The sequence below is a fragment of the Schistocerca cancellata genome, chromosome 3 (genome assembly GCF_023864275.1).
Source record: "Schistocerca cancellata isolate TAMUIC-IGC-003103 chromosome 3, iqSchCanc2.1, whole genome shotgun sequence".
In the NCBI taxonomy this organism is placed as follows: domain Eukaryota; kingdom Metazoa; phylum Arthropoda; class Insecta; order Orthoptera; family Acrididae; genus Schistocerca; species Schistocerca cancellata.
In genome coordinates this window covers 831,425,184-831,446,789 of record NC_064628.1, presented here as the reverse complement: position 1 = coordinate 831,446,789, position 21,606 = coordinate 831,425,184, and the positions used below count along the sequence as shown (strand labels likewise).

The window sequence follows — 21,606 nt, the reverse complement described above, 5'->3', positions numbered from 1 at the left end:
TCTCTGCCCAAACTCTTTGCCTTTACAAATGTCTGCTTGTGTCTGTGTATATGCGGATGGATATGTGTGTGTGTGTGTGTGCGCGAGTGTATACCTGTCCTTTTTTCCCCCTAAGGTAAGTCCTTCCGCTCCCGGGATTGGAATGACTCCTTACTCTCTCCCTTAAAACCCAAATCCTTTTGTCTTTTCCTCTCCTTCCCTCTTTCCTGACGAGGCAACCATTGGTTGCGAAAGCTAGAATTTTGTGTGTATGTTTGTGTTTGTTTGTGTGTCTATCGACCTGCCAGCGCTTTTGTTTGGTAAGTCTCATCATCTTTCTTTTTAGATATATTTTATTATATATGGATTCTTCCATTACTTCTTGGTAGAACAATTTCATATACAACATTGAAAAACAAGTACTATGATTTTTGTGTATTTCGAACTAGTTTTTGGTTTATTAGGCCTTCATCAGGAAACAACTGTTTGCTGCATGGCATAAGTTAATAGTGATCAGTTAGATAGTTCTCAACCAATGTCATGACCTCACAAACTATGGCATTGTAACAATGTAACCTGTGATATTGTAAGACTATGTATTTTAATTAGTCTGTATAATAATGTCCATTGCTAAATTTTAGTTTACAATGTTAAAAAATATGTTTGTTGCACAACATAAATGAAGAGTGATCAGTTTAACAGTTTCTCAGCCAATGTCAAGACCTCACAAAATTTAGCATTACAGCCATTTAACCCATAATATTGGGCAGTTTAATTATTTATTGTACTTAAAATTGTCCACTGTGTAAAGTATAATTTAGTGTTAAGAAACAAGTCTGATGCACAATACAATGCAAGTGACTGTATCTTTGCTTATAATGTTTGGTTACCTAAGAACTACAGTCCTTTACGACACCAGACAGTTGTTTCCCGATGATGGTCTAATAAGCCAAAAACTAGTTTGAAATAAACAAAAAGTAATAGAACAAAAATAGTGTCCTTCTTATTCAACTTTAAAACTTATTTTATTTACAATATTATATTACCAAAAAATGCAATGACAATTTCCAACAATGCAACAAATGTTAAATATTGTATATAAATTCCACATACCTTATAGAAACTGAGCTACATTAACATAAATGGAAGCACATTAGAATTTGGAAGATTTTACTTACAAAGCAGCCCAGTAATATGAAGTTTGTTGGCGTTTCTCTCTTCTTGATATGTAAAGCCACAAGGATTACAAGGCTTAGAATAAAGGCAATTGATAACAGCCAGTCACTGTGAAAGAAGGAACCATATATATAAGTAAATTCTTAAATTTTGTTTGAATATATGTTTGCCTATGAAATAATAACCTAAATAGTTTTATCAGATGTTTAATGTGTGTTAAAAATGAAAAACACTTTACCATTTGGCCTTGAAGCCAATGTTTTAAACACTATGGTCCATTAACAAAAGAGCAGTATGGTAACATTAGGCAGTTTGTGAAGGTGAATTTCTGAACAGTTGTGTTGCTTAATGACAAAATGACAACTACATCCAGTGTTATAAGGTAGATGATATTTTTTTATCTTTGATTATATACCATAGATTTTCATTTATCATATGTTATTCTGTTCACTTGGTTAAATGTTTTCTTATTTCACTACAGAACATTAATACAGTTACAAACTGAGTAAAAGAGATTATTCAGTTACTCACTTATTGTGAACAGCTGCACGAACTGGTGGACTTGTCATACAAACAGTTGCAACAACAACAGTGATCAACAACTGGCCAGTGAGTAACCCATAGACTTTGCGCAGGAAGCCTGTAAAGAAATTACGGTTCAGTACAATGTGATAAGTGACTGGCTGTTTCAGTGATGGACTAAACACTGAGAAACTGTTTTAGAATCATGACTGCCCAAGTCTTTACACTGCAGACATTTAAATTACCCCTTAATATCTTCCACCGCACAAATTACAGGTAGTAACAAGAAATCAACATTGTTTTTGAACATAAGACTATGAATACGAATTCAGGCTCCCAGTACGGCAAGTCATATCCTGTTTACATTATCTATTAGTCTAATGGTAATAAATGGATTTTTTTCCTTGCCACGTGAGTGTGTAGGTAAAAATATGGCTCATGAGGGACAATTTTTTTATCTAGTCTGAAAACATTAAGGAAGAAGAGAGTATGGCATTTATTAGAATAATGGCTAGGTTTACATTTGAAAGTTCATTCTCTCCTTACAAGAAGAATGAAACTTTCCTAGATTCAAAGCATGAATCACTGTATGCACCCTAAAAAGCACCTCCAATTGAAAATTCCTGCATAATGGAAGGCACAAAGAATTTCAAATTCTATGTCTACCTACGAGGGTAAGTCAATTATTATCCGCAAAGTAGTTATAAAATTTTATTGTAATCAAACAGGGAACTTACAAGAACATCATTTTTCAACATAGTCTCCTTGTGTTTCAACACACTTGGTCGACTGTCGTACGAGCTTCCTGATGCCCTCATAAAAGAAGGTTCTCAGTTGAGTTGCGTGCCAGGAATGCACCGCTTCTTTCACTGCTTCGTCTGAGGCAAATCGACAGCCCCTTAATGACTGTTTGAGTGGACCAAACAAGTGATAGTCAGAATCGGCAAGATCGGGATTATATAGAGGATGATACAGTACTTCAAATTTGAGTTTCTGGAGCGTTTCAACACTGTGGGCAGAAGTATGCGGACAGGCATTGTCATGCAACAATGCAACACCTTTTGACAGCAATCCTTGGCATGTGCTTTGAATTGCAGGCTTTATCCTGGCAGTAAGCATCTCACTGTGATGTACACTGTTTATTGTTGTGCCCCTTTCCCCATACTGTTCCAGTACTGGACCTTGTGCATCCCAAAAAACCATAAGCATCAGTTTTCCTGCGGACCGGTTGGGTCTTAAACTTTTTCTTGCATGGCGAATTTGGATGTTGATACTCTGCCATTTACTCTCTGGCTCGTAATGATGGATCCATGTTCTGTCACCAGTAATAATCCTGTCTAAGAAGTTACCTCCTTCATTACCATAGCAATCCAAATGTTTTTTGCAGATGTCCAAGTGTGTTTGTTTATGCAACTGTGTGAGTTGTTTTGGGACCCATCTTGCACAAATTTTATCAACCCCAAGTCTGTCTGGATGATTTTGTAGGCAGAACCACGACTAATTTGCAGACGATGTGCCACCTTGTTAATAGTTAATCGTCTGTCAAAGAGAATCATTTCACGTGGACACTCAATGGTTTTTTCATTTGTGGTGGTAAATGGTCGTCCGGGTCCATCGTGCGTAACACTTGTGCGACCATTTTGGAATTTTTCAATCCATTTGTAGACACTCTGTTGTGGCAAAACATTGTTACCATACTGTATCGAAAGTCTTCGATGAATTTTGGCCCCTGATATGCCTTCTGACCACAAAAAACGGATTACTGAACATTGCTCTTCTTTGGTGCAAATTGACAGTGGAGCAGCCGTGAATAACAGCACGGCAGCGATAATGAAACCAACCTAGCAACTTGAAGATTGCAAAGATATAACAACAAATAAAAGCATGTGTCACCAACCTAAGATGACAGCACTACCATAATAAACAAAAATATAACCAAACTGTGGATGATAACTGACTTACCCTCATACATTACAAAATGCAAAATACAAACTTTTCTCAATGTTGTTTTTTTTTTTGTTTTTTTGGTTTTAGGGCGCAAAACTTCTATGGTCATTAGCGCCTAGCCCGTGATTTAAGACAGTAAAAAACCGAAATTGAAAACCAGCAGCAATGGGAACAAAGTCATAAAATTGGAGAAACTAAAAATAGAAGAAATGCTTAAAAATCCACTACAGAAAGGGGGTGGTTGTCCCCAAAAAAAAGCTTCAAATGACTGACGTCATTTCACTGTCACTAATAAACTGGAGAACGCGGTCGGCTGAGCGCGTGTCATCTGCTAAAATCGACGATAGATCAGGCGATAGCTGTAGACGGGAGCGTAACGGATTAAAATAGGGGCATTCAATTAAAAGGTGTCTTACCGTCCACAGCTGAAAGCAGTGGGGACAGAGTGGGGGAGGATCGCCACTTAAAAGATGTCGATGGCTAAAAAGACAGTGCCCTATCCGGAGTCTAGCTAAAATTACCTCCTCCCGACGACGCGTTCGGGAGGAAGAGGTCCAAGCGCAAGGAAGGGCTTTCACTTCCCGCAATTTATTACGGTACGGGAAAGTGTTGACCAATGCGCATGCCATAAATGAGCAACTTTGCGACATAAACCGCTCCGTAGATCGGTGAAGGGAAGCGACTGAATAGCTGGCCGAGGAAGAGAGACTGCAGCCTTGGCCGCTATATCGGCCGCCTCATTCCCACAGATACCAGCGTGTCCCGGGAGCCAGAGGAACGCCACCGAGACGCCCCCCAGGTGGAGCAAGCGCAGACAGTCCTGAATCCGGTGGACCAGAGGGTGCACAGGGTAAAGAGCTTGGAGACTGAGGAGAGAGTTGGGGGGTTGTTTTGGGGAAGGAGACCAGACAGCGAGGTCATCGGTCTCATCGGATTAGGGAAGGAAGTCGGCTGTGCCCTTTCAAAGGAACCATCCCGGCATTTGCCTGGAGCGATTTAGGGAAATCACGGAAAACCTAAATCAGGATGGCCGGACGCGGGATTGAACCGTCGTCCTCCCGATTGCGAGTCCAGTGTGCTAACCACTGCGCCACCTCGCTCGGTGAGGAGAGAGCTGAGAGAATCTGAGCAGATAACGTACTGGCGGATGTAGTGGACAGCCTGGAGAACAGCATAAAGCTCCGCAGTATAAACCGAACACTGGTCGGGAAGCCGAAAGCAATTTGGGGTGTCGCCAACAATATAGGCACTCCCTACACCTAACAATGTTTTCGAGCCGTCGGTGTAAATAAATGTGGCGTCCGTCATTTCTGCACATAGAGCAGCAAATGCCCGACGATAAACAAGTGTAGGGGTACCATCCTTGGGAAATTGACAAAGGTCACGGAGCAGGCAGATCCGGGGATGGAGCCAAGGCGGTGCTGTACCCCAAGTTGTCAAGAAGGTTTTAGGAAAGCGGAAGGAAAGAGAATGGAGCAGTTGACGGAAGCGGACTCCCGGGGGTAGTAGGGAGGAGGAGCGGCCTGCATACCCTACATCAAAGGAGGCGTCGAAAAAAAGGTCATCGGCTGGATTAGCAGGCATGGAAGACAGATGGCTAGCATAACGACTCAGGAGGACTGCTCGCCGATTGGACAGCGGAGGTTCAGCAGTCTCAGCATAAAGGCTTTCCACAGGGCTAGTGTAAAAAGCTCCAGACACTAAACGTAATCCACGGTGGTGGATAGAGTCGAGACGCCGAAGAATAGATGGCTGAGCAGAGGAGTAGACTATGCTTCCATAATCCAATTTCGAGCGCACTAACGCGCGACAGAGGCGGAGAAGGACCACTCGGTCCGCTCCCTAGGAGGTACCATTCAGGACACGAAGGGTGTTAAGCGATCGCAGACAGCGAGCCGAAAGATAGGAAACGTGGGAGGACCAGCACAGTTTTCTGTCAAACATAAGACCCAAGAATTTAGCGACGTCTGAAAACGGAAGGTTGACAGGACCTAGATGTAAGGAGGGCGGAAGAAACTCCTTACGTCGCCAAAAATTGACACAAACGGTCTTACTGGGTGAGAAACGGAAGCCAGTTTTGATGCTCCACGAGTGGAGGCGATCGAGACATCCTTGAAGACGTCGTTCAAGAAGGCTGGTCCGTTGAGAGCTGTAGTAGATCGCAAAATCGTCCACAAAGAGGGAGCCCGAGACATCAGGAAGAAGACAATCCATAATTGGATTTATGGCGATGGCAAACAGTACAACACTCAGCACGGATCCCTGGGGTACCCCGTTTTCTTGGGAGAAAGTACGGGAGAGAGTAGTGTTCACCCGCACCCTAAAAGTGCGCTCTGCCATAAATTCGCGAAGAAAAAGGGGCAGCCGGCCTCGAAAGCCCCAAGAGAACAGTGTGCGGAGGATGCCTGTCCTCCAACAGGTATCGTATGCTCTCTCCAGATCGAAAAATATTGCTACCGTTTGGCGTTTCCGGAGAAAATTGTTCACGATATAAGTGGAGAGAGCAACAAGATGGTCAACTGCAGAACGATGCTTCCGAAATCCGCATTGGGCAGGTGTTAAAAGACTGCGGGATTCCAGCCACCAAGCTAAACGGTAATTCACCATACGCTCCAAAACCTTACAGACACTACTCGTGAGAGAAATGGGGCGATAGCTAGAGGGGAGATGTTTGTCCTTTCCAGGTTTCGGAACGGGAACGACAACAGCTTCCCGCCATCGTCTGGGAAAAGTACTGTCGGTCCAAATTCGATTATAAAGGCGAAGGAGGTAACGCAGACTATGGGTTGATAAATGCAGCAACATTTGGACATGGATACCATTCGGTCCTGGGGCGGAGGAGCGAGAAGAAGAGAGGGCATGTTGGAGTTCCCGCATGGAGAAAACAGTGTTGTAGCTTTCGTGATTTTGAGAGGAGAAAGCAAGATGTCGCACTTCCGCTGCACGTTTCTTCGGGAGAAACGCTGGCGGGTAATTTGAAGAGCTCGAAATCTCAGCAAAGTGCTGACCCAACGAGTTAGAAATTGCGACGGGGTCCACTAAGGTATCATGCGCGACAGTGAGCCCAGAGACCGGGGAGAAACTAGGCGTGCCTGAGAACCGTCGAAGCCGACTCCAAACTTCCGAGGAGGGAGTGAAGGTGTTAAATGAGCTAATAAAGAATTTCCAGCTTGCCTTCTTGCTATCGCGGATGACGCGACGGCATCGCGCACGGAGCTGCTTATAGCGGATACAGTTGGCCAAAGTAGGATGGTGACGGAAAATGCGAAGAGCACGTCGCCGCTCACGTATTGCGTCACGGCATGCCTCGTTCCACCAAGGAACTGGGGGGCGCCGGGGCAATTCGGAGGTGCGTGGTATTGAACGTTCCGCAGCTGTAAGAATAACGTCGGTAATATGTGTGACCTCATCGTCGACGCTGGGAAAGCAACGGTCATCGAATGTCGCTAGAGACGAAAAAAGTGTCCAATCGGCTTGGGCAAATTTCCAGCGTCGCGAGCGCATATATGGCAGTGGAGGCTGCAGTCTAAGGACACATGGAAAGTGGTCACTCGAGTGTGTATCATCAAGGGCGAACCATTCGAAGCGTCGAGCTAGTGGAACAGTACCGACCGCAAGGTCCAAATGAGATAAATTTGTCGTGGAGGCAGACAAAAATGTGGGGACCCCAGTGTTGAGGCAAACTAGATCCGCTTAGTGGAAGACGTCTAGCAATAGAGAGCCACGTGGACAAGGATGTGGAGATCCCCAAAGCGGGTGGTGGGCATTGAAGTCCCCAACCAGCAAATAGGGGGTTGGAAGCTGACCAAGAAGATGAAGGAGATCAGCTCGTGCCATTGGTGTGGATGATGGAATGTATACAGTACAAAGAGAGAACATGTATCCGGAAAGGGAAAGGCGGACGGCAACAGCTTGGAAGGAACTGTTTAAGGGGATTGGGTGATAATGGAGAGTATCATGGAGAAGAATCATGAGTCCTCCATGGGCTGGAGTGCCTTCAACAGAGGGGAGGTCATATCGGACGGACTGAAAATGAGGGAGAACAAAGCGGTCATGGGGACGCAGCTTTGTTTCCTGAAGACAGAAGATGACCGGCGAGTAGGATCGTAAGAGGACCGACAATTCATCCCAATTGGCTCAAATGCTGCGGATATTCCAGTGGATAATGGACATAGGGTGAACAGAAAATGGAGGAATGTGACCAAGGGTGCTGTCAACTCAACGACTGCTCAGAGCTTGCAACCGACAGCATGGAATGGCATTCAGCCGAAGGCAGAAGATCCTGATCCATAGGTTGGTCAGGAGCAGCCCCTGCCACCAGCGATCGGCCGGTTGACCGGCCACCAGCAGTGCGCCTCGGCGACACAGAAGACAGCCGTTGGCGATTTCCGCCAGGTGGTGCTGTAGATGGGACATGCCTTGGCGGAGAAGGAGAGGAACTGGGTTTCTTTGTAGCCTTCTTGGAAGTATGAGGTTTAGATGAAGGAGGAACCGATGGTTGTGAAGTTGCGGTACGTAAAAACTCATCACGAGTATGCTCTTTTTTCGAAGACTTGGCGTCTGACTTTTGGGCTCGAGATTTAGCAGAACCCGACGAAGGGTGAGCCATAGAGTGGGCAGGCGAAAGTGGTGAGGTTGAACGAGCGATCTTTGCCCTGGCCGATCTGACGACCGTGGTACTAAAGGTGAGGTCGCAAGTCTGCGTGGCCGCCTCCTTTGTTGGCCGAGGAGAAGCAAGGACAGTGCTGTATTTTCCTGTCTGGGGCACGGTGGCCTGTCGACTGGCGAATAATTTTCGAGCAGCAAAGGTCGACACCTTTTCCTTCACTCTTATTTCCTGGATGAGCTTTTCGTCCTTAAAAACGGGGCAATCTCGAGAGGAAGCAGGGTGGTCACCCATACAGTTGATGCAGCGAGGGGATGGAGGTGGACAAGCACCCTCATGGGCATCCTTGCCACACGTAACACATTTGGCCGGATTGGAACAGGACTGGCTGGTGTGATTGAACCGCTGACATCGATAGCAACGCGTAGGGTTTGGGACGTAAGGGCGAACGGAAATTATCTCATAGCCTGCTTTGATTTTTGATGGGAGTTGAACTTTGTCAAATGTCAAGAAGACAGTGCGGGTTGGAATGATGTTCGTGTCAACCCGTTTCATAACTCTATGAACTGCCGTTACGCCCTGGTCAGACAGATAGTGCTGAATTTCTTCGTCAGACAATCCATCGAGGGAGCATGTATAAACGACTCCACGCGAGGAATTTAAGGTACGGTGCGGTTCCACCCGGACAGGGAAGGTGTGGAGCAGAGAAGTACGCAGCAATTTTTGTGCCTGGAGGGCACTGTGTGTTTCTAACAACAGGGTGCCATTCCGTAATCTGGAACAAGACTTTAAAGGACCTGCAACTGCGTCGACACCTTTCTGAATAATGAAAGGGTTGACCGTGGAGAAGTCGTGACCTTCATCAGACCGAGAAACAACAAGGAACTGTGGCAACGATGGAAGAATCGTCTGTGGCTGAGACTCAGTATACTTACGTTTGTGAACAGACATAGTGGAAGGTGAGGAAACCATTGCGGAAGAATCCCCCATGATTACCGGCGTCTCCGATGGCGCGCTCCTCCCTTGTGGGGGCCCTCTCTGAGGGCACTCCCGCCTTAGGTGATTGTTCACACCTCAGGTCCCACCTCCCGACAAACGGACGGAGGGACCAATCGGCACTTTCGGAAGGTATCAGCTCGGGTAATCACCCCTCCCTGGGCCTTGCCGTTACCGGGGGTACGTACGTGTCCTACCTGTCTACCAGGAGCGGGGAATTCCGCGTTACCCCGTCACCGGCTACACACAAAAGGCGTGGGTCGGCCTTCAGACAGGGAGGAAGAAAGAGAAAGGGAAAGGAAAGAAGAGAGGTCTCAAACGCCGCAGCGGAGAAAAGGGAAAGAGAAGAGGTAAGGAAAAGAGAAGGACAAAGGAAGGAAGAAGACATAAAAGCAAGGAAGGCGAAGAATGCAGTACATTTACGAGCGTCCGTCTCCGGACGTAGGCACAAACCATACTCCCAGATGGGGAGAAAGGGAAGGAAAGAGCCAGAGGTGAGGGGAGGAGGGGTGAAGATAGGGATGGGGAAGGATGCAGAAAGGGAAGGTATGCAGCCCGGAAAGGAAGGAAGGCCACATTAGCTCGGGGTCCCGTGCTCGCTACGCACGTATCCACAAAAGAGTTGTGGACCCCCTGGTGGGTTTTCTCAATGTGAAACAAATATTGCCAACTGAATAACACACCACACAAGATGCTGCAGTGATTGATGCACTAGGCTCTCATTTGGGAGGAATGGGGTTCAACATCGTCATTTATCCACAGTTAAGTTTCCTCTGTTTCCATTAATAATATAAGGCAAATGCACAGATAATTGCTCTGAAAAGTCTATGTCTGACTCTTTCCCACCTCTGCCCAATCTGAGTTTGTGGACCTTTTAATTAACAGAACATTAAACCTAACCCTTTTCTTTTCCCTTTACTTCTCAGTAATACTTTCACGTGAAATTATCGAAAAATAATTATTTATGAAGCAAGTAGACTTTGCTTTTACTTAGTACAGCTTTCATCAACCTGAAAGTTGTTTTAACAACACACTGCTTTACCAAGCATGCTCCGAATGTCCTTGCCTTACAATTCAAAGTGGATTCTGAGGCATACTGCTCCTTCATATTAACAAACCATCACCAGAAGCTAAAGAAGTGATAGTGATAACTGGAAAAAAAAAAAAAAAAAAAAAAAAAAAAAAAAAAAAAAAAAAAAAAAAAGTACGATAAATGGAAGATTGTACCTCAATGCGACATATCCACATCCACCACCGAACCTTACTACTTTATTTTTGAAAAAAATTACATGTTGCTAACTGAGAGACAGTGAATTTTAACATCCAGTATATCTACACGTGATGAATATGCTTTCAGAGAATGGATATATGATTTTTTGCATATATTTTTAATGTCAGACTTCCTCGTCAGTGGAGTACTTTGTTACAAGCATTTCAAAGCATGTAAGATGTATTATTTAAATATATGAAATTGCTTTGAAATGTTCATTGGCATTGGCATTGTGAGATTTGTCTGAAAACAACTACATATGAAACTGATTCTGACAAAAGTTGGAGATGTTAAGAAACTATTAATGTATCCACCAATACCTCTCTGTGTCTTTTACCATGTTGTGTTCATATTAGCCTCACCTGTTCAAATAAACTCCACTTGACACTATGGGGGTTCAGTATTTCAAAGAAAGTCACCTTAGTGTCAGCACTAAGAAAACAGCATAGTGGATTTCAACTCTGCAACACAAACTGATTTTGTAACGCAATTGTGCGTTGTAACTGATATTGCCATTAAAGAGAATTGCGTAAAATTCCTGGGTATAACAATATAAGAGACACTTCAAGGGAATGTGCATGCTCACTTTCTAATTGGCAAACTGTTTAGAAATATACTTGCAATAAATACACTTGGCAAATAATGCAATGCTACTAACAACTGCTTATTGTAATATGGTATCATCCAGTACAAACTATGAAATAGAAATATGAGGTGCCACAACAAAACAGACCTTCGCAAGCTATTAAAGGTGCAGAAAAAGGCTATTAGAATAATTTGTCATGAAAAACGTAGAGGCTCATATAACGATTTATTTCAGAAAACTGGAATACTAACTATTAGAGAGGACATGTTGTACATGGTGGCATGCTCTAGCGTGGAATGTTTATTTTATTGAATTATTTGTAAGTGTTGTTAGTGATATTGGAAGTCCTTTGACACTGTTTGTGACAATAATATTAGAGGGGTTTGCTGTAGTTTCTTAGTGAGTTATTTTTATGTTGACAGTTACGGACAATGTAGATTCATTTTCAGGTTTGGAGTTATTGGTGTAGTGTGTTGTTTACGGCTGAAGATTTAATTTTACGTTTCATTTTTTGTTAGTTATGTATGTGAAGACAACAATCAAGAGAAGGTCGCAGCATGTCGCTATGGAGGAAGGCATGTTGAGAACTATTAAATTCCTAAAGTTATTCAATTTAATTGCCAAGCACGTGAAGTGTTACAATCATGGAGAATGTGTGAGACTGACCCAAGTTGCTGCATCTCAGACCAGGGACCAGTGTATGTGATGATGTCAGTGGGACATGTATGGCATTCTGACAGGAAGGTTCCCGATTTGAAAGTGTAGGCTTACTCTTTGAAACAGTGTGGTGATGACATACTAATTTCACTATTTATAGATTGTGTGTTAGCTGACTTTGCTCGGTAAGCATGTTTTTATGTTTATTTTATTATTTTTTAATTGTTGTATGTGTGTTTACGTACATAATGGGTGGTTCACAGTTACTGAAATTTGTGTTACTGCCATTTTTACGTATGTTATGGTTGTGTTGTTAATTGACGGTAATTACATTGGATTGTGAGAGATAGGTATAATGGCATTTGTTTTACCTAAGATGGTGAGGTTATTTTTTTATATTTATCATATAAGCGAGTTTTTTTTTGGTACCATGTGACTGTAAACAGACTGACTGATATTAATACCGCATTTATTTAGTTATCATATTTTTCACTCTGTGTATCGGTCTTGCTTCTTGACAGTTTTTAGTACGATGTGTCTTAGAATTTTTGTAGTGGTATCGAACTTTCAAGTTGAGCTACACAGCTCAACTCTGGTTGTTGATACCACATTTTTGTTAGCTCTCAAGATTTTTTTGTAGTGCAGTTCCTTTCAGAATTGCTGCATCAGTTTTATGTTATATCACATTTCTGTCATTGGGTTTCGTATATTTTACTATTAGAAGTGATTCTGCAGTAGCTGTGCTAGATATTAGTTTGTCCCCACTCAAAATACATACTCTCCTGCAGTACTTCCTTGTCTTCAATATATATTACACTGCTCGCCAATTGCTAAGGAACGGCTGCCACCCGCTATAGAACAATCAGCAATTGCTACTACAGAACATCAGTTTTATGTTATATCACATTTCTGTCATCATTGGGTTTCGTATATTTTACTATTAGAAGTGATTCTGCAGTAGCTGTGTTAGATATTAGTTTGTCCCCACTCAAAATACATACTCTCCTGCAGTACTTCCTTGTCTTCAATATATATTACACTGCTCGCCAATTGCTAAGGAACGGCTGCCACCTGCTATAGAACAATCAGCAATTGCTACTACAGAACATCCGACCAACAATAGTAAAAGGAAATGTAGAGGGCAGGACGTGTCAACTGCAGTGAAGCCTGTGCACGAATGCTCTGTATGCATCTGACATTTCACGCAATACAGTGCTTAATGAACACTGTTGTGAACCAATTAGGGTGACATTCTGTGTGGTTTGGCAACATTTCTGCAATGCATCATTCGAGTGTTTACAACCATGGACGAGCAGTTGGATGGCTCAAACTCGGTCAAAATGTCATTATTGTGGCCACGGTAAAGTGTGTGTTCAAAAGCGTCAGCTCTCAATTAAAAAAGGCCACTGATGGTGGAAATGGTATGTGAAAGCATGCCGGTGGTTGTTGATGGACCAACACACTGCAAGAGGAATGATACTTGGCCCAAGTGGTGGAAAGGAACATACATCTCATTCCTAGGCGGATAGCTACAGATCTTGCTATTGCTACTGGGACACATGTCTGCCAGAACCATTTTGCAGCAATTAACTCAGGCTGGTTTGTACGCCCGGAGGCTGTTAAATGAATCCCACTTCGATCACACCATCATTAAAAAAAAAAAAAAAACAGTTATCGGTGAAAGAGTGATGGTCTTCAATAAATATCGCATCACATAGTGTGGAGGGAGGGGAACATGTTAAACTCCACTGAATGTTTATGAATGTCATCAGTACGGCATTCTGGTGAGAGCAGTCATTATGCAAAACTGGCACACACTGCTGCGTATCTTTATGCAAGGCACAGTACAGCACCACTGCAGGGAGATTATTCTGGATCATGTCCATCTGTTTAGGAGTGTGGTAGGTCCTGATTTTCTGTTTATGGACAACAATGCCCACCCACATAGGACTGCTGAGATGTTGGACACATTGGAAAGTTAAAATATTGAACATATGGAATGGTCGGTGTGATGTCAGTCATACGACCACACCGCCACCTGAGAGATTGATCTGCCGGATGCGATTCTCTCAATAAACGGAACAGAAGAATGGCTGTTTTAGCCAAAGAGTACACAGCCAGTCGCAGTAGTTATGCTCACCGTAAGGGGCCCTAGGCCACTTTATGTGCAGCAGGATAGTAGTGCAGTTGTGCCAGTCTATAGTTTGTAGCCGTGCTCAGTGGTCAGCCAGTGCTGATGTTAGTCATCGTCTGCAGCTCAGTCATTGCTGCCATCAAGTCTTTGTAGCTCCGTTCCAAGATAAGTCTTCAAATTTACCGGATTCGACATTCAAGATTACGAGAGATTAATTCGTCACTGCAAGATTTGTGACTTGTAAATTGTCATTCTACAGATGCTTGGTCTAGTCGCGGCTTCTATAATTGTCAAGCAACTGATCATGGACTACAGCGAAGTTAAGTAATAAATACTTTCTTATTTTGTACTCCTGCTAATTAACTGTGTTTTCCTGTTGTAGCTACCCAGCAGTCTTGGATAGTAGAACCCACGTTTCCACCTCCTTGGCTACCTCATATTTGGCACCTCATGTTGATGGACTCGATTATAGTGAAAGATCGAGAGCCATTAGGTCTGTGTATTCCCCAGATGTAAACTGCAAAGAGCATGCTTCCGACAATCTTCACAGATGTGTTTCTCTATGAATGCCTCCTTCCTGAACCATGCAAGAAGTGAAAACCATGTTGACAGAGGAGTGTGATAGTATCCCCCAATGATTTCATGACAGTTGGGTAGCCAGCATGATTAACAGCTGCAAAATGTGCGTTAGTGCCCGAGGAGGATATCTAACTTTATGCTGGAGTCGGACCTATGTCAAACATGAATGTTATTTATGTCTTCTGCTGCTTCCCCATGAGGTGAAATCTGGACAATTTTTTGTTATAAATGTATCACGTCACCTCTATTACATACATATTGTGTTTTGTGTCATGCATCATTTCCAGTGATTATTCCTGTCCAATGCTGTCTCTGTTCCTTAGTAACTGTAAACAGCTTTCTTAGCTAGGAGTCTGACAATGGAATAGTTCAGTCTCTACGGAAAAATGCCTTGAAGATTGGGCTTATTATATGGGAACAAATCATTAGTACTCTATTGGAAACATCATCAAAACCAGATGCACTTTTTATTTTTGAGAGAATAATTAATTTTCTTAATTTCAGAAGGAGTAGCTGGCGATACATTCAAATGACTGAATTTCATGAAGGTTACTCTTTCAACGCACTATTGTGATTTTTCACTTTACCTGTTAGTCACTACACTTTCTACTCCATTTAGGAAATAATTATTAAGTATAACTGCTATCTGTGGCTCATCATTTTCAAATAATGATATGAATTTATAATGGAACAAATTAAATTTCTTGTGAGCCTTTGGTTTATCATAAATTTCATCACAGGTTCTCTCTTGTAAACTACTCCTGAAAAACATTTGTACTAGAGTCATTAATTAGTCTAACTGATTTCCACATACTGTTATTTATCCTAACTAAGTATGCATCATAATCACAGAGAGAATTTGCTACTGGGTAAACAGTTATTTTCATGTCTTGAGCTTCACCACAGAAAATATTATCAATTATGGTTCTACTGTCTTTATCCACCCTCTTGGAAAGTTAATTATGGAAATCAAATTGTACGACCTAAATAAGGTTTTCACATAATTTTCCCTATCAGAATCCTTGAGAAAATCTGCACTGAAGCCTGCATAGACTTAACTGCTTGCTACTGTCTGACAGACAGCGCAGTAAGCAATGATGATTCCTCATAAAAACTTCAGAATTTGCCCATGGGGATCTATATACAGTTACAAAGTACCATTATGATAACTACTTAGCCAAGTATTGTTCTTATCGCCTTTTGGGAAAGGATTCAAATACATGCCTCCCATATATCTGGAAATTCCTTCATCTCCTAAGTAAAAAAGAAATCTTAGGAGGTCGTCTTTCAGATGTCACGATACACTGTAGAGAAGTGTGCTGCAAACAACGATATTGACTTACAATACAAATTCCAGTTCTCACATTGAGATAGAGCAATTGAACACTTCATTATTAGTAGAATCAAGGACCTAACATACCCTTTGCCAATTTGTTTGCAGCAAGAGAAAGCTCGATCCTAATTGGTGATACTTTTAAATCAGACAAAACGTTCCATTCATTTTACAGGCATGTATCTTAACAAGCTCTGGATATTACTATCCTATACCATAGCAGCAAATATACACCACCCAATTTTTCATTAAATTTACCTGATGGTATTCGACACAAATGTGGACTTGGTGGAACTGTTTAAGAGTAATCATGAACCCTTACCATTATCTCTTTTTGCCCTCTTCAGTTATTTCAATATTTGTTATTTTGGAAACAATGGGTTGCTTTCAGCATTGTCCCAAAGACTGTGAGAAGAGTGTTTGAATATGATGCACTACTTCCCCTTCCTGAATGGTGCTCCAATGTTTGAACACTGGTGTCCACTTAGCCTGTCTAAATAGCTAACTATGCTACATTCTCTCTTCTGCCATTTAGTAATTTACTAAGCAACTGCTTGCAAGTTAGAGGTACATGGAAATGTGTAAGTGCCATGCCACATCCAGTACAAATATGCCCATTCTACACCAATCTCTTTTCCCAATGAGGATGTTCTTTCTGTGGAGGTAATATCTACAGTACCTGACAATTGGAGTCAGAAATTTTGAAACTGTGATACACACAAACAGAAACATCTTTCCTCTACTAAATGTGACTTCCACTTACATCCTGTTAACTTCCTTTCTCCCAACATTTATGTGACTTTTTCCTTCTTATCTCTCCAGCAAGATAGGTAACTTGTACTGGTCTAAGGTGAAGGGCTGAATCATTCTCTCAGGTAGCTTTTGTATTCCAAAGTTTCTATTAAGGTCTTCTAAACACCTACCAGATAAAAATCAACTTTGCAACATTTGATTACTTTATCATCATTTTCTCACTCTAATATCTGCATTTGTTTCACTGTGGCTGTCCAAGCAATTGGAAGCATCTGTGTGTTGATGACTGAATAGCACAAAGTTCCCATAAGCTGCAAGTGAAAAAGGAGTTCACTCAAGTAGACTATTCATGGTACAAAGATGCCATCCATGGGATCAATCCTGAACAATTTAGGTTGAAGCACATATACCTGTTTTGGAAATGACATCACTAAACAAAGTGCAAAGTAAACATACTAAAATATGTGACTTTACCAGACACAGTGTGCTATATGACAATTTTTTTGTTGGACAGGGCATTAGGTTGTACTGTCATCTGTACATGTGTGTATTCAGTGGCGCAACTCCAGCTTACAAGAATTCCTGCAATTAAGGTATCAGAACTTTTTAACAAACATTTTATAACTGTTACTGAAAAGATGGGGTTGTCAGGTTCGGTAGATGCTGCTATGGATTACCTTAGACCAGACATTTCAAGTAACTTCCATAATATGAATTTGACCCTCACTACCCCAACAGAAATAATGTCCATCATAAAATCTTTAAAATCACAAACATCTAGTGGGTATGATGAAATATCAACAGTGTTAATTAAAGAATGTGATTCTGAGCTAAGTAACATATTAAGCTATCTGTGTAACCAGTCGTTTATCAGTGGAATATTTCCTGAATGGCTGAAATATGCTGAAGTTAAGCCACTGTTTAAGAAGGGAGATAAAGAAATAGCATCAAATTTCCATCCAATTTCACTGTTGCCAGCATTCTCAAAAATTTTCGAAAAAGTAATGTACAGTCGTCTTTATAACCATCTTATCTCAAATAACATACTGTCAAAGTCACAGTTTGGATTTCTAAAAGGTTCTGATATTGAGAAGGCTATCTACACTTACAGTGAAAATGTGCTTAATGCATTAGACAAAAAATTGCAGGCAACTGGTATATTTTGTGATCTGTCAAAGGCATTTGACTGTGTAAATCACAATATCCTTTTAAGTAAACTAGAATATAATAGTGTAACAGGAAATGCTGCAAAATGGTTCAAATCTTATATCTCTGGCAGGAAACAAAGGGTGTTATTAGGAAAGAGACATGTATCAAGCTATCAGGCATCATCCAACTGGGAACTAATCACATGTGGGGTCCCACAAGGTTCCATTTTGGGGCCCTTACTTTTTCTTGTGTATATCAATGACCTTTCATCAGTAACATTACCAGATGCCAAGTTTGTTTTGTTTGCTGATGATACAAACATTGCAATAAATAGCAAATCAAGTGTAGTCTTAGAAAGATCAGCCAATAAAATATTTGTGGACATTAATCACTGGTTCCTAGCCAATTCTTTGTCACTAAACTTTGAAAAATACACTACATGCAGTTCAGAACTTGTAAGGGGTGTCCCAAGAGTATATGTCTAACATACGATGACAAGAAGATAGAAGAAGTGGACAGTGTTAAATTCTTGGGATTACAGCTTGATAATAAATTCAACTGGGAGGAGCACACCACAGAACTGCTGAAGCGTCTTAACAAATCTCTGTTTGCAATGCGAATTTTGTCAGACATAGGGGATATAAAAATGAAAAAGCTGGCATACTATGCTTACTTTCATTCCATAATGTCATATGGGATTATTTTTTGGGGTAATTCATCAAGCCAAGCTAAAGTTTTCCGGGCACAAAAAAGTGCAGTAAGAATTATATGTGGTGTGAACTCAAGAACATCCTGCAGAAGCCTGTTTAGGGAACTAGGGATACGAACTACAGCTTCCCAATATATTTATGCCTTAATGAAATTTGTCATTAAAAATATATCACTTTTTCAAACCAACAGCTCAATTCATGGAATCAATACTAGAAATAAGAATAATCTTCACAAGGATTTAAAGTCACTTAGTCTTGTACAAAAAGGTGTGCATTATTCAGGAACACACATTTTCAATAACTTGCCAGCAGCCATAAAAAGCTTAACAACCAATGAAATTCAGTTTAAGAGAAGCCTAAAGGATTTATTGGTGGCCAACTCCTTCTACTCCATTGATGAACTTCTTAGTAAAACCAACTGATTTGTATATAAGTACAACATAACTTCTGCACAATTTCAATTTCAGTGCAGTAATGTGTTCACTGGAAATATGTGTGTGTGTGTGTGTGTGTGTGTGTGTGTGTGTGTGTAAGTATAATCTAACTTCTGCACCATTTCAGTACAGTAATGTGTTCATTGTAAATAAGTATTACTGTAGTTGTATTACATGTTTATTACCTTATAAATAAATAAAAAACTTTTTTATTTTAAATTCAGTGCATTACTATTTGTAAAATGACTCTTAGTGTTAATTAAAAAATGACGATCATTCCACTTGGGACCTGTGGAATGGTACAGTAGCTTATTTGTTTTAGTTATAAATATTTGTCATGTATTGTTTTTCTGACATGTTCCACATCCTGGAGGACCTCCTCACTACGGATAAATTGGAATGAAAGTAAATCTAATCTAATCTAATCTAATCTAAACTAATATCATCAGGGTAGGAGTTAGATCACACACCCCTTGTCACCTCCCCCCCCCCCTGCCCCCAATGATTCATAGCTCATGTGCATAATATGCACCAAACTACTTGGCAAAGGTTTCTCTATTATCTAATACAAAACTACAAAATTTAACCTGCAGCCTTATATATTTATAAAGAAAACTGCATTAAATATGAATTGAGTGTTTACTATGATAGCTTCATAGCAAGATTAGAAATTTCTGAATGAATCCACAAAAACAGGATTCACATGTGGTCGTCCTAATGATATGCGCTTAATGTGGGCTACATTACTGATCAATTTGTTAAAACATCATATAATTATGTTACATCATTTGGATTATTGCATCTACTTTCCTGCAAATTTTTGTGCATTTTTGTGACATGTAACATTCCACTATTTTTGCCCTGTGTTGTTCGTGGAAGGAATGGGAGAACTAACTGGAATAAAAGATTGATAATGCTGCCAGGTCTACAAATCAGCACAGTATATTTGACAAACACACACTGGTGAGTGTCCCCTGAGACTTTTGCAATAGCAACAGCTGAATGAAATCCTCATAACTGAATTTGATTTGACACAACGACATATACAACCACAATATCAAAAATAACTGTTAAAATGTTTCACAATAAACAGGGTTGTGTAAATCAACAGCAACAAAAATGATGCAGGTTGATTACCTCCATCACCCACTTAAGCAACAGTTCTTTGGGGGAGGGGAGGAGGAAAGAATAGAGAATCTTATTTCTGAGACTACCTTCATGCATAAAGCAATGGCAGAGTTTTTGAGTAGCATGAAATAAAAGAGAACACTGATCTCATTATGGGACATTCTGCCGAGTCCAAGTTTGACGCCAATATCTGTTACTGATTTGAAAACAGTCTTCAGTTAGTTGCAAACTGTGGTTCGGTCAAGTACCAGTAAACTGGTACACTGGTGCAAACTATTCCAGTTAAAAAAAAAAGTAACTACAAAAGGCAGTGAGAAGTGCCATTTGTCACAATATACGTACAACAATTGTGGTACTTAATTGTACAATGATGAAAAACGAAGTACAATAGTTCGTAAAATTATTCTTTACAGCCATTTTTCTGCAGCGGGGATAAAAACACCTCAAACAATCAACTCACAGTAGCTTCATAAAAACGGAAATGAACATTCATTCACTAACCGAATAAATAGTCAACACAGACCTCACTGAAGCAATTTCAGCTAAAGGCTAATTGTCAACAATTTATTTTACAAATGTATATATAGTTTAATTGAAGTAGTACAAGTCGAGATATTGCTTCCAAATTCTTACAAGTGCAGTCATAATTTTCGAATTTACCAGACACTATAACAAACAGAAAATCAACTCAAACAAATTTTGAAGACAACAAACAAGATTGATTTCCCTCAAACCAAATGAATCTTGCAGTAGTTAACGTTTATTTAGCAAATTAGGAGGAGGTGGCGAAGATAGCATTGTAACAAATTGCTGAACCTACTTACCCAGTCGAATTTTAAGTCCTGCTTGCTTCACATTATTATTGTAGGCGAAGTCTTCGGTTATAACTGGTTTACCACCAAATTCCACATCGTCTTGAGCGAACATCAAGGGTATACTTGCCATTTTACTGATCTGTAGACGATAAATCGTTTTCTCAAGACAGCTGGCTTATGTCAGCGAAAGTTGCTATATTTCAGTGCGTACTTAGGTAATTGCTATTGGGAATATATCTATACAATTATTTTCAGAGCAATGTAAATTGTATATTTTGATTGCATGTAGAGGACAGCACCACGTAAACACTTCCACCGGCATTATTACTTACTTGTTCCACACAGCTATAAACGTCACTCCCAAAACACAATCACCTGATGTCACTAAACTATGTTATAGCCACGAAGATAGTATTCTCGACTGCCACCTTTCGCGGCCAAAGCAGTTACAGAGTTTTATTGCCGACTGTCGTGAAGATTGTAAATCGGGGGACAGATGAAGCTTACACTAGAATTCCTCAAACGGAATACGTCTAATAGTTAAACTGTAGAGTCCTGATATCCTCAGTAATTATTTGTTAGGCTAAATTCACTGTTTATGCAGACCCGCAATATGACAGCGAGTTTATAAGTTGCAGACATTTGGGCTGTAAAGGGGCTGCACACGTTCAATATTTATTGACAATACTAATTTGTCCGATTTTTAATATTTATTGAAGTGAACACACACTATTGATAACATTGACAAAAACTGCAGTTGACAAAGCGATTTTACAAGGTGAAGATGTCGAACAGCCAAAAGAAAGAGTTTGTTGCAGTTATATTAGCTATA

At 40.9% G+C, this 21,606-nt stretch overlaps 1 protein-coding gene across 1 annotated transcript in view; it reads right to left on the bottom strand.

Moving 5' to 3' along the window:
• Positions 1-21,298, bottom strand: part of LOC126175882 (protein lifeguard 4-like) — a 38,180-nt gene extending 16,882 nt beyond the window's left edge. Inside the window, exons 1-4 of the mRNA XM_049922922.1 lie at positions 21,107-21,298; positions 20,784-20,913; positions 1,687-1,795; positions 1,158-1,263 (exon numbers count right to left, since the gene is read on the bottom strand). Coding sequence (XP_049778879.1) covers positions 1,158-1,263; positions 1,687-1,795; positions 20,784-20,904 — 336 coding nt within the window. The 5' untranslated portion in view covers positions 20,905-20,913; positions 21,107-21,298. The remainder of the gene's footprint in view (positions 1-1,157; positions 1,264-1,686; positions 1,796-20,783; positions 20,914-21,106) is intronic.
• Between the last annotated feature and the right edge of the window lie 308 nt (positions 21,299-21,606).